At 19.5% G+C, this 14,138-nt stretch overlaps 3 protein-coding genes across 3 annotated transcripts; 1 reads left to right on the top strand and 2 right to left on the bottom strand.

The window, feature by feature from the left end:
- Positions 1-1,781: 1,781 nt before the first annotated feature.
- On the top strand, positions 1,782-2,695 carry PmUG01_00026500 (fam-m protein; the record flags this gene model as incomplete). The annotated part of the gene is made up of 2 exons (XM_029005243.1): positions 1,782-1,868; positions 2,003-2,695. 2 exons carry the CDS (start codon positions 1,782-1,784, stop codon positions 2,693-2,695), a joined length of 780 nt encoding a protein of 259 aa, XP_028858856.1.
- Positions 2,696-5,386: 2,691 nt separating this feature from the next.
- PmUG01_00026400 (PIR protein) lies at positions 5,387-6,561 on the bottom strand (the record flags this gene model as incomplete). The annotated part of the gene is made up of 3 exons (XM_029004132.1): positions 5,387-5,560; positions 5,684-6,394; positions 6,541-6,561. 3 exons carry the CDS (start codon positions 6,559-6,561, stop codon positions 5,387-5,389), a joined length of 906 nt encoding a protein of 301 aa, XP_028858855.1.
- A 3,963-nt stretch (positions 6,562-10,524) lies between these two features.
- Positions 10,525-13,089, bottom strand: PmUG01_00026300 (STP1 protein; the record flags this gene model as incomplete). The annotated part of the gene is made up of 5 exons (XM_029003021.1): positions 10,525-10,792; positions 11,196-11,676; positions 11,929-12,490; positions 12,648-12,880; positions 13,077-13,089. The coding sequence occupies 5 exons, from the start codon at positions 13,087-13,089 to the stop codon at positions 10,525-10,527; spliced, it is 1,557 nt and encodes a 518-aa protein (XP_028858854.1).
- Positions 13,090-14,138: the final 1,049 nt, after the last annotated feature.

Here is a 14,138-nt window from a genome sequence, read left to right as displayed (position 1 = left end):
TTATATTTATTATTTTATATGTCATTATATTATAATAGTAATAAATTAAATATTATAATATATGAATAGTTAATATGTTGAAATTCTTTTCTTTTTCCATCATTTTTTTATCATAATTATGAACTTCAGAATAGGTGTTCATATATCTATAAATAAAAAAGTTATGATTACGATAATGAAAATATATATATCTTTTCTTCAATAATATAATTATGTATAGTTTAATATTTATACATAAGTTCTATTTTATATGATCGTCCATAAATATATAAAGTAAAAATTTGATATTATTTTATAGGCATATAAATATATACATATTTTATATTAGCAATTAGTAAATTTTTCATACTAATAATGAAAATCTTATAAATTAAATAAAAATGAAAAAATAAATTATTTTTTTTCTTAGATAATTTACAAATATGTAAAATTTTTTTTATTTAATAGATAATTTTAATAACTAATATTTAAAAGGTTAATTTATTTTTTTTAAAAAGGCTTAATTAAATAAATACTATGAAAAAGGATCCACATGCAACATTTTCACAAGTAATTTTCATGATTATAATTAATTTACTATGATTATTTAGAGTTTAAAAAGAAAAGAACAATATATTACACATATATATTTTAATTATTCCATTTATAAAAAGTTTGAAAAGTATTGTTTAGTCAATAAATTATCTATTTTATATGTTTGTCTTTGTAAAAGTATACATATGACTTATGGAAAATTAGACTAATATATACGGAAATACTGTATGTTGAAAATGAAAATAGTGACAATGAAAATTTTAATAAGAAGCACAAATATTTATTTTTTAATAATATATAATACTAATAATTATTAAAAAATTTTAGTCTATTTAAATACAAAGTTTATTCCCAAAAAAGGCAAATACTTTTTTTTGACAATATAATTATTTTACTTATTTTTTTTTTAGTATATAAATATATTTTTCATATAACTTTAATTAATTAAAAAAAATATATAAAAAATTAAGAATATGAGTATAAAGATTTTACATTAATTAATAATAATACTATATATTAAACATAATTAAACAATATGGTTGAGCATTAAAATATCAGTTTTTATTTGAATTTAAGATATATATTCTTTCATATATCAGGTAGTAGTATACATATTATAATCTATAAAGAATTATATACGTTTAGGGATTATCTAAATGATCTGCTATAATTAACATAATGGAAAATATTATTCGTTCAATATATTATTATTATAATTATATTCCTTTAAATAATTAAGAGTAATAATAAGTTGTTATAAAATACAATGTATATACATTTAGAATTATTAATAATATAGCATCCTTATGAAATGCACTTATTGTATTCATATATATAACTGTATGTTATCTATATTTTATACGTTCCATATTCTATATAAATTCAAAATTTATATATTTTTTTTATTTTATTTTGGAAAAAATTAATAAAAAGAATTACATAATTGTTTATATTATATAATGAAATTATAGTTTTAAAATATTTAAATATAAATGAAAATTATTTTATCTTAATGAGAGTCAATTTTTTATAAAAATTAAGATTAAAATTTTATGATATATATTTAAAATTATTTTCTGTAGGGATGTTATAATAGATGTTTTATTTATATAATTTTTATTAGTTTTTTATAGAGAAAACAGCAAAAAATTGTTATAAAAATAATTATAGCATTATTGATCTTTTGAAGTATATTATACTTTTATTAATTCTTCCGTTAATTTATTAGAATATTAAAGATATGTATAATGGTGCAAATAATTAAGTCTATCTTATTTATTAAAACTTCTGCCTTAGTCCTTGTAACATGTATATGTCATTTTAACAATGATATGGTTTGATAATACTATATAAGGATATATTCTTTATACGATTATTACATATTCTACTTTAATTACTAAAATTTAATAGAATTAATTATTTATCCTTTAAATAAAATAAATTTAATTTATTAATTTGTTTTTTTTAGCGAACATTTAATAAATTCGCGGATGAAAAATACAAACATGGAAGAAATTTAGATACAATATCCTTTCGATTATTAGCAAAATATAAACAGGATAAGGATTCGCATATTTTAGGGATAAAACAGAATAAATCAAATAATAATGAGCATGAAAACTATGATATAACTATTAATGAAAAAGGGAACAAAGGAAAAAACAAAAAATCTGATAAAAGTTCATTAAATAAGGCGCAATACTATATGGACGTAACAGATTATAACAATGGAATGTTTGATGGAAAACATTTTCATTTTGAAAAAAAATGGATTAAAAAAAAAGATTACGATAATTTTCTTGAAAGGAACAGGAGAATTTGTGATATATCTTTAAGAAAAATAAGATTTAGGAAGTATGGTACTGGAGTTGCTATGTTTGTTATTTTTTCCTTGTTTGCAGCAGCAATTGATGTATTACCAAGATTAAAATCTTTGAATACTGCATGGAAATCGATTAAAGAGGAAACTAATATAATGAAAATTTTGTATGACTATGTAGATAAGTGGAAAACACCACTAAAGACCTCTATTTATTTAACATTATATAGTGTACTTATGCTTATCTTAATTATTGTGCTTGTAATAGGAATTTGTAGAGTTTTAGGAAACAATGAAAAATATAATAAAATTAAATTGATGTCTGAACAAAATGCATATTAATAGAGTTATATATTTCTGTAATAAATTCTTTAATATGAGTTATATCTGTAATATATTTAGTGATATTCTTAATATTAATACTTATAATTTCTAAAATGTTGTAAATGGATATGTGTATAACTGGTGTTTTTAATGCACAACATATATATATTTTCTTTGCTCTTTTTGAATTTAAATATTTTAATGCTTTTGAATTTGAATAGATATTATTATTGTATCTTAATAAATATTATTACATAAAGTATTTATTTATATTTTTAAATATATTTCTATAAAAAATATGGGTTTATGCTCAAATGTTTATGTATTATAGTACAAAACAGATAATTATTTAGAACTCTAGATATTAAAGTTTGTAATAAAATATATTTCTTTCTATGTTGTGAATTGTAATCTAAAATTATTATTTGTTTAGGTAAATAAGAATTTGTATTATTTTAAAATTAACAATAAGTATATCTTGGATTATATTAAAAGAATGATAGTAAATATATTTCGATGTATTGATGTATATATATATGTTATTTTACTTAAGAAAGAACTTAATATTCATTATATATAATATGTTTTAAGTGAAATGTATTATAAATTATATCAATGGTAAAAATTATTTTATTAGAATTCTAATTTTCATTACATCGAATAAAAATAAAATTATAAACACATAAGTAAGTAGTATCCTTTTATATAGGATTCTTAGTTATGAACTTATGGATTATATTTAAATTTCATTTCTATTCTTATTTTATTTTATTTTATAAGTTTATAAATATTATTAAATATACAATCAATTAATATTTAAAAAGAAAAAAATATACTTCATAGATTTAAGAAAATAAAATATTTTTTTACATATAAACTTAAAAAAAAGTTAAAAGAAATACGTTTCGAATTTTAAAAATATTTTTCTAATTGTTAATGTTTTCTTGTTTAAATCTTATATTTTTAATATATAAATGAAAGCAACCTTTGAAGCTCTAAAATTATTTCTTTATAAAAATTAAATTAAGTATATATTGGATTTATAGAACTAAGCAAATAATTTTTATAGTTTAATTTTGGCTAAAATATATTAAGTTGATAGTAAATAAATGAAGTTGTAAGATAACGTTACTTTATTACTTTTATATTTTATTTTTGTTATGTGTCACATTATGTGGTTGACAATGTATGTAAATATATATTTTAATAAATAATTTTTGTTTAAATAAAAATAATAATAAAAAATTATAACATATTAAATTTTGCTTTTATTTTAATTAGATTTATATATCATGTTCTCCGAACTTTGTTTTTACTAAATCTATGCTTAATGTAAAGAAATGATAATTAAAAATAAAATTTGGTACCTCATTATTATTAAAATTACTTCATTTATCATTTCTAAATGAATATTTCAGTGTTTGAATAATTTTCTATAATTTCAATATTACATATATTTTTGTTTATTATTTTGAACGCAATATTAAGTATAGAGCAAAATATATTATATATTGTTAATAACTAAAATTCACATTTATAGTAAAATCCAAAGACATATGTAACTATGTACAATAAATAAAATGAGTGCGTATATGAAATTTACAATTAACAAATTACCATGGTGCCTAAAAATTTCATGTAATGAGAAATGAAATTCTACTTTTCTAAATTATTATTCTTATTTGAATGTATAGATAATAAATTGTGTAGAAAATATGGAAATGGATTCTATCTGGAAACTCAATAAAATAAGAATTACATTTCTATTTCTCACATTTTATAAACATAAACATGTTACTTGCTATTATGTTTAGGGTAATATTTGTTGTATTTTTCTTTTTATATGGAGAAAATAAAAACGAAACATAGGCATTTAAATACTATTTGTTATTATTAAAGTTTACTTTATCAAAAAATTTATAATGTAGTTACACTATTTTTATTATTTATCATATATCAATTCTTTTAATCATATGTATGTTATGTATAAAATAAGGTATTAATGCAGTAAAAAAACAATAAGAATAATGCTAAAGCAGAACTTATTTATGAATTATAAAATAATGGTTAGGATTTTTCCCATTTGAATTCAATTAAAATTACAATTCATCTGCCTTAGCGCCAATCATAAATACCCTGTCAACAATATCACATATAATATATATCAATAGAAGAAAAAAAACGTTAAAACTGTTACATAATGTGTAACATTTTTAGTTATATTAAATTGAAAGTGGACAAATAATAAAAATTTTGAATAAAGTTATAAAGAAAAAGTAGATATATACTTTATATTTTGATTAATGTTTTTATTCCAAGATTTTACATTTTTTATCTATATAATATTATTATTGGTGTTGTATCTAATGTTGTTTTTTATTCTGTTATAATGAGAAAATAAACGCTACCTCATATTGTTATATAAGGATATCCACTTTTTCTTTATCATCTTTTGTTATATGCTTAAGTTTTAAAATTATTTATATTTCATTCTAAGGGGAATCTCGTTTAAGGGGAATTTCTACTACTAATTTTAAAAATAGCATCGTATTTATTTTATCTTTTTGTTTGAATAATTTTTATAGACATATATTCATTTCTTTATTTGTTGTTTACATTGCTTTTTAATGAATTTGTACATAAGTGTAACATATATATCACTAAGTATTTTATTTTCTATTGAAAATAATATAAACGGTTAATTTTACATCAAGTGTCTCCTTGAGGTTGATAGGATATATTATGAGAACTTCCTTCATAATTTATATTTACTTCTTCATGAAGGTTTTGTAAGGATTCTCTCGATTCTTCTCGAAATTTGTTAAGTTCAATAATTTTTTTTTTTCGTAAACGATTATATATCCAAGATTTCAGTGGAGTAAACTACATCAAAATATATGTATATTTATTTTAAAATATAATTTTTATATGCTTATAATTTTTGTGAAAATAAATTATTCTATATGTGATAAATTATTATTAATTTTAAGTATAATTCTTATTAACCTTATATAAAAAAAATATAGTGAAAGACATTAGTAATACGATAGATGTTGTTAAAATGGGAACAAATACGTAATCTTCTTTTTTAGGTGGTAATATTTGTGTTGAAGCTTGTTCTATGTGTGGTAATGTTTTTGGTAAATCTTTGCATGGAGATAATTTATCCATTTTATTATCATATGCTTTCTTAAAATTGATTAACTCCTCACAAAAAGGGTCATTGCTGTTTATTTGGCATTTTTTGTAATTATCGTTATAAATGTTATAACATTCTCTAACACTATTACAAATATGACCATCGGAATCTCTGTTCTTACCATTAAATTTGTCGAAATTATCATAATGGCTATATAGTTTTTTAAGTTTTTCTGAAGATTCGTTCGGAATAGTTTTTATATCGTCTATGCATATATTTCCTATTTTGGACGAAATTTCTTTATATTTCTGGATCCAATCAGGATTCTTATACTTATCGTCTGAATTTATCTTATAATTCAAGTATTTACAACGTTTGAAGCTATCGGATTTATACTTTTCATTTATTTCAATTATGTATCTACCAATCACTTGGCATGGTGTAACAAAATCATCCTTTGCAATACTCATACATATGCGTCCAGGTTTTTCACCGGATCCTTTAGTATTTTGTGTATCTTCTATAGCAGTATCTTTAAATTCCTTTTCATATTTAAGATATAATGATACGGTATTTTCCTAGAATTAAAAAAAGCGTAATAATACATAAATACACAAAATCAGATTTTCATTGAATAGATTTATATATCATTTCTATAACAATAAACTCATGAATACAACAATATATATAGTTATTATGGAGTAACAATAAATTCTACGTTTACGTTTGTAATTCCAGGTGTCATTATACTTACGTGTACGTGAATCAAATAACAAAAATTAAATTGGTATAATATTAATAATTACATAAATGAAAAAATATATATGACATGTTTATATGTGCTGTATTCCTTTTTTTAATACACAGAATATTAAAAAGAAAATTAGTTAGGAATGTTTACTCTCTGCTTTTTATTAATATCAAAATAAGGTAACATAGTCATGTGTAAACTAAACGCTTTTAATTGATTAATAATTTGAAAAACAGGGTAATTTTATTGTAAATATAAAAAAGTATAGAAAAAAAGCCATTTTCTATTTTTTGATTCACATGAATCTCATATAACTGTATTGATATATAAAACAAAAAAATAAATTAATTTTAGTATATTCTCAAATAAATTTCCTATTATAATTGAATATTTATTCAGAAATTCTTTTTTGCCTTTTAAAATATTATAAATAAATAAATATTAACTATTTATAAGATATAGTATTTCCTCATTTATTTTATTATTATTTTTTTATTGTTAAGTTAATACCTTTCATATTATTTAAATTAATATTTGTAATAGGCTTTAATAATATATATATTAGTCAATAAACTGAACTTCACGAATATTACTAAAATTTAAATTTAACTAAATAAAAAAAGACATTTAGCTAAAAAGAAGTATAATATATGAAAATAGGCATTTATTTGTTAAACGAAAAATATACATCCTCAAAAAATATATTTTAATTATAAATATAATATTCCATGAATGCACTATATCGTATAATTTTAAAATAATCTGCTAATTTTCTTCATTGTATTATATACAGAAGTTAAAGTTTTACTTTCTTCTTTAGAACCTTCATAATGGGATAATATATATATTTCTATTCGATATATAAATGTATGCAGAAAAAGTAAATATGTTTATACTATAGAATAATTATTATTATATATTAAAAGTAAAAAGCAAAATAATATAATATTTATCTTAATTGCTTTAGTAAAATTTATTATTGAAATCATATGTACATGTAGCATAACAAAAATATAGATTAATATGTCAATCAATCTTTATCATAATAATCTACAGAGCATACAACTTATTAGCAATGTTGTTTATGGTATGTGTTTATATTTCAATATATAATAAAACATTTGCGAAGGTTAATATCATAATATTTTTCAATTATGTATATGTCACTTCTATTTTATTTATGATATTATATTTCATATGAGTTCTAACATATTATAACATTTAATTCAATGTATTTAGAAAATAATATTAAATTATTATTATTTTTTTTTTTATATATATATTTTATTGTTCTAAATTATCTTACGATTATATACGTTTAGTATGATATATAAATTATAAGTTATATCTTAATTGAATTAATATATTTAACATATAATCAAATATATTTAAAAAAAAACTAAAAAATGAAATAAAAGAAAAATATGTTTTTGTTCTTATTTCATATATGTACTGATTTGTCTTTTTCTTCATAAGCTATGTAAAATTTTAAATAGTACAATAAGCTTTATAATTGTTAAAATAAATATTAGTTAACGTTATTTTGTAGTGGATATTCTTTTGCTCTTATGTCATTTTTTTATTTATAATATTAAAATTTTTTTTTTAATTTTTACATCAGCGTTTAACTTAATAAAGTATAATATTTATCAAGGCGCGTTATATATTTCAAAACATTACGGTTTTGTTATTCGACTTTTATATTAAATGAGAACTATGTTCGTAAGTCTATGTATGTTAATATTTTTTAAAATATTTAATATATTTTTAATGTACTTGCAGTATGTTTATATGATTATAGTTAAATTATATAATTTATTAAGTTCACATATCAATTATAACAAATATAAGAAAACATACGTATTAATATTCTTGTAATTTATACACATTATTAATGAAATATATAAGTGATATATATATTACATTATAAAAAATAAAAGTATTTTTTGAAAGGAGACATATATATTAAAATAATATACTTTAAAAGAACTATATATTCATTATTTGTAATATAAAATAAGAATATTTAAGTTCATTTAAATTTATTAAGTATTTTTTGAAATATGGATAAAGTTAATATTATTAACAAGTAAAAACAATTGTTTTCTTAACAAAATATTATTGATATACTATAATATATATGTTTTATGTAATATTAGGATTTTATATTACAAATAAGTATTTATATTTCAGTTAGGATTGTGTTATTTGATCGTCAAGCTTATAATTCATTCAGAAACATATTTTTTTTATTAATATTATTACTGCATTAATTATAATGTTTAAAAAATAAGCAGAATGCTGTTATTATAGCTTTTACTCAATACAAACTAGTAAAAAAAAATTTATAATTTACTTAATTTTTATGGAATATAATAAAACTAAAAAATTATAATGTATCAAAATGGATTAAATATTTTAACAAATAGATCTACTATTGGTTTATGTTATAAATAAATAAATATATATATAATTCATAAAATAATAAAAAAATATATAAGAAGAAAAAATATTATAAACTAAACATTAAAAAGAAAAATATTATTCTATAATTACAAAAATCAAAAGAAAAAAAAATTGTAAGTTAGAATATATATATTCTTTTCAAAACTCAAAAAGGCAGTGTCCAAATTTTTTTATTAATATAATAAAAATAGCTATTTAATTGAAAGAAAAAAAATAAAAATATATGATATTTTTTGAAATTCCTATGAAATAATTTTATTCTGTTTCATTTGTACTTCATTTTAAAAAAGTGTTGAAACTTATCAATTTAGTACAGTTTAAATTATATACTTTTTTATAATTATATTTTATATCTTTGATATTATAAAAATATTTATAAATTATAATGTATAAAAAAAAAGAACAATAAAACCATAAGAATCATTTTTAATTATTGGTTTATATCTTTTTTTAAAAGTGAATAATAAGGTTAGTATAAAAAATTATGTATCCTGAATAATTTAATTACTATCACATTTTTGTAATTTTAACAATTTCATTGATATTTAAAATTTATTTTAATAAAACTTATATAAACAAAAAAATAAATAATTTAATATTAACATACATAAATATATATGAACATTTTTTATTAAAGTCACAATATTGATGAGAAAAAGAATTAAATTCTTTATTAAGAGAATGAATTCTTATATATGATATTTTCATCTTGCGTATACATAAATAACTCAAGAAAAAAATTATTATATATATAACAGTTAAAGTATTACAAATTTATAATAAATAGGAACTATTAATATGTGAATATTTATTAGGGCATAGAGATTAACAGTTTTTTATAGAATATATAGTTTACTTTTTTATAAGATAAATTATATGTGGAATATAATTACCTTTTCATATATTTTAACATCTTTTTTTTTTTAATGAACAAAGTTACTATACCAGTTAAAGCATTAATTGCCAAATAATGCGAATACTTGTAGATTACATAATAATTATCTTTTAAAAAGTGAAAAATATTGTACAGTAATTTTTAATGGAATAAAATATAATTATATAAATTTATGTGATAATATTATATTAATTCAAAAATAGTATTAAAATTTATTTATTTTGCTCTTTTTTATTATTCAAAATGTTAATTTTTTCTATGTTTAATATTTTGGAAAATGTTAATATTAATTTAATTTTTTTTTTTTTGATATATATAATATTATCTTACAAATTTTATTGAATAGAGTATTAATATAATATTCTAATGGATATTTTTTTAGAAAGATAAAATTGCATATGTAATAGTAATATATTTTAAGTATCGAAGTTTCAAACTTCATATTTCATTCTTGCCTTTTTCTTTTTTATTACTTGTTACTTTATATTCCTCTTCTTTATTTCTTACATGCGTTAAAAAATTCAAATAAACTTTTTTTTTAGCAGAACCTTATTTTAAATATAATCTAACTATATCTTGGTTGTATTACTATGAATTTATGAAATGTGTTTTTCTGCTATATCAATGGATTTTTCGACTGTCCCATTATTAATTATAGAACTTGCATATAAGTTATCTTCTCCTATCCAGTCTTCTATCTCATTTCTGAAACCGTCCTTCCCTATATGAGTATGGAATTTATTATTTCTTTTATTTTCTATATCACTGTTGATATATTCTATTGTATTTTCTGTAATTTCTTGTTTGTTACCTGAATATTTTTTTGTCTTCCATTCATTTATGGATATATCCAAAAATGATTCCCTATTATCAAAATTCACCTCTTTCTTATATTCTTCTAACATGAACATAAGTACTAGAATACAGAGCATTGTTAATAATTTTTTTTTATATATTTACATAATTCTTCATAATTTTCTTTGTGCTGCAATTCTTCTATATTTATTAGTGTTACATAATTTTTTGTATCTTCCTTTACGCAATCATCTGACATAATGTTCAAATTCATATCCAATTCCTTAATCCATTCCTGTTCCAAATATTGTTCTATAATAATACCCTTTTTCGATATCCAGTGTTTCCATAGATCTTTTTCTATTTCTAAAAATGGAAAGTTGTGATTTTCATTAGATGATTTCTTTTTAATTCATCTCTTTCTTGTATGTAAGCTATTTCTTTTTTCCATTCATTTTTCAAATTATTATACCAGTCTTCTTTTTTCAATTTTGCAAAAAGATATCTATGTCTTTCTACCCATTTATTCCATAGAATATTTTGTTTTTCAATATCATTGCTACTTTTAATATTTTCTGTTATTAGATCATTATATGTTAAATTAGGATAGGTTCTATAATCCTTTTTTGTGAACTCATCTAGACAAATTTTTAAGAATGCTTCTTTGTTGTTTTCCCAATCTTCATTTCTGCATTCTTCAAGTACTTCCATATGTACTTCTATTATGGTTTTGGATCTGTCTTTTTTTCGTTTTGATAAGTATACATTTTTTGTAAGTTCATTTATTTTAATTTTTTTTATGATTTCTTCATCATCATATATTGGGTGTTCTAAATTATCATGTGTTAAAAACTCACTTTTTCCCCCCAATGCGATGGTATTAGAATTCTCAAAAAGTTCATTTGTCTTTTTTTTACCTTTTTTTTTTTTTTTAACAGACTTATTAATACGCACTAACATAAAAAGAAAAAAGGATTTATTAAATAAATCATTGTTATTATAGAATGTTTATTATTTTTTTAAGCTTATATTTTTATTTTACTTTAATAAAAAAAGAAAATCCAATAATAGTTAAAATGCTAATTAATATAGATGTTATGTTTGTGGTAGACAGATATCCTTTTGGATCTGTAATATTTTTTTAAATATATATATTTTTTTATAAATTATTTATAAAATAGTGAAATAAATAGCATCAGTGGTACCTGTGGTTGTAGAGTGTGAAGAATGATCAGTAGAAATTAGGCCAAAATTTGGTGAAACAGTATGGGTCGAAATAATTTTAGGATTAGGAAGTGCTCCTGAATCTTCTGGAATTGAAGGTTGTAATCTAGGAGATTCTTCTCTTTTTGAATCTACATAGTTATTATCTGTAGTAATTTTTAATTCTACAGACTGTGAAGGTGCTGTAACTTCACTTTCTGTAGTTCCATCTCGGCTAATTGAACTTTCAGTTTCTGTTTGATGTGGAGATATCTCTAAAGGTGAAGCTTCCGCTTTGGGAGATTCTTCTCCTTGAGATAGATCTTGATTTTGAGGTTTAGCGGATTCTCGAGCGTTATATTCACTTTCTGACTCTTTCGAAACTTCATTTAGTTTTTCAGGTGTCTTTTCTTCTCTTAAAATTATATCAGACACTAAGCATGTATTAATTCCTTGAAATGTTTCGGATTCGAGTATGTTGCATTTTTTTGTTGGAAATTGGGATAAATGTTCTTTTCTTCGGCAATTTTTGTATAACTGAACCTTCTTATTATTAAAATGAACCTTCCTTTCGTTAATCCACACATTATATTCTCTGCATTTACTTATGCAGTTAGTATCACTCTTACAATTATATTTATTACCTTTTCTTTGAATTTATTTAGATATTCAGATATTCTTGTTTTTGTTCACAGAAATCTTCTGCTTCATAATTTAATACTAAAAGTTCTTTATCATGCTCATCTAAAATCATAGGGCATCCTCCATATTTGGTTAGTACTTCATGGTAATTACCGTAAAAAGTCCTTAATGCTCCTTTCCATCTATTTTGATCAATATATTGTATTCGAGGAATTCTACTAATTACATGAGTATTCAGTGCTAGACATTTTTTCCTGAACTCATCTTTGTTATTCTCTTTTTGTATAGATGCAGTTTTACTTCGAATATAAGCTCCAGTTTGTGTAAATTGAGAATATTAAGGAAATCCAATGCCCCCAAAGATTGAACTCTTAAATTCTAGTTTCAAAATAATTATTAAGAATTATTTAAAAATAAATATTTATGTAAATTCTATTACGACATTTTTAATCATAAATAAACAACTTATGAATAAATGTAACCATATTAAAAAACAAAAAAATATTACCGAAGATAAACATTCTTCCATAATTATACTATATTAATAATATATTTGTGGTAACTATCAATTAACTGAAAATACAAATTTATATCTTATTATACATCAATAGTGAAATTTTAAAATAATAAATCATAAATCATAATAAAAAGAAATTACGAGATTACCATTTATTTAATAATTTTTTATATCAAAGTATAAAATAACTAAATATATTAATATTTATTTTATATGATTAAAATATACATTTACATTAGAGAGTTATATAACTTTAGATATATATTAATAATATTGTGTTACTATAACACAGTTAAGTATATATGTGAATATAAAAATAATATTTCATTTACAAATTAAATCAAAATAACTTAAAATAAAAAATTACATATAAGTAATATTAATAAGTACTGTAAAGTTTTATGGAACATAATTATTATTAATATCTATATAGTGTCTTCTTCTTTTTTTTTCTAATATGGATTAAATAAATATTGTTACCTGTATTAATGTAAATAATTCTTATTATTCTTATTTTTTTCAAAAAAATAAATAATCTTTTACGGTATCATAATACTACTAATAAATGATTCTTTTTTATTTTGTTATTTTTCTATTTATTTTTGGTATTAACCATTTTAGTTTGTATATTCTTCGTTAATCTTTTTTTATATTTACTATGTTTTTTCTAGAAATGAGTATCAGTAATATATAAATTATACTAAATTTGTTCTATGGCTACTTAAAAACAGGCAACTAAAATATACTGACGCTTAATATTATATATATATATATATATCATTTACGTAAAAATTAATTATAATATATACTATGGAATTATATATTATCAAAATAATATATTTTAATAATGATTTATATGTTTCTTTTTGTGCTTATTACCACTTCTGGATATTAATTATTGAATAGGATTAAAATTTATTTAATAAAATGCATATTTAGGCGTATTAATTAATTGAAATGTGTTTTCCTATTTAGTCTAAATACGAAAAGTTATTAGATATACATTTAGTAAAAAAACGATACTATATGAATGAAAATAAGTAAAGTAAGTAT

Source organism: Plasmodium malariae (assembly GCF_900090045.1).
Source record: "Plasmodium malariae genome assembly, contig: PmUG01_00_10, whole genome shotgun sequence".
Lineage (NCBI taxonomy): Eukaryota > Apicomplexa > Aconoidasida > Haemosporida > Plasmodiidae > Plasmodium > Plasmodium malariae.
This window is presented reverse-complemented; position numbering and strand designations above follow the sequence as displayed.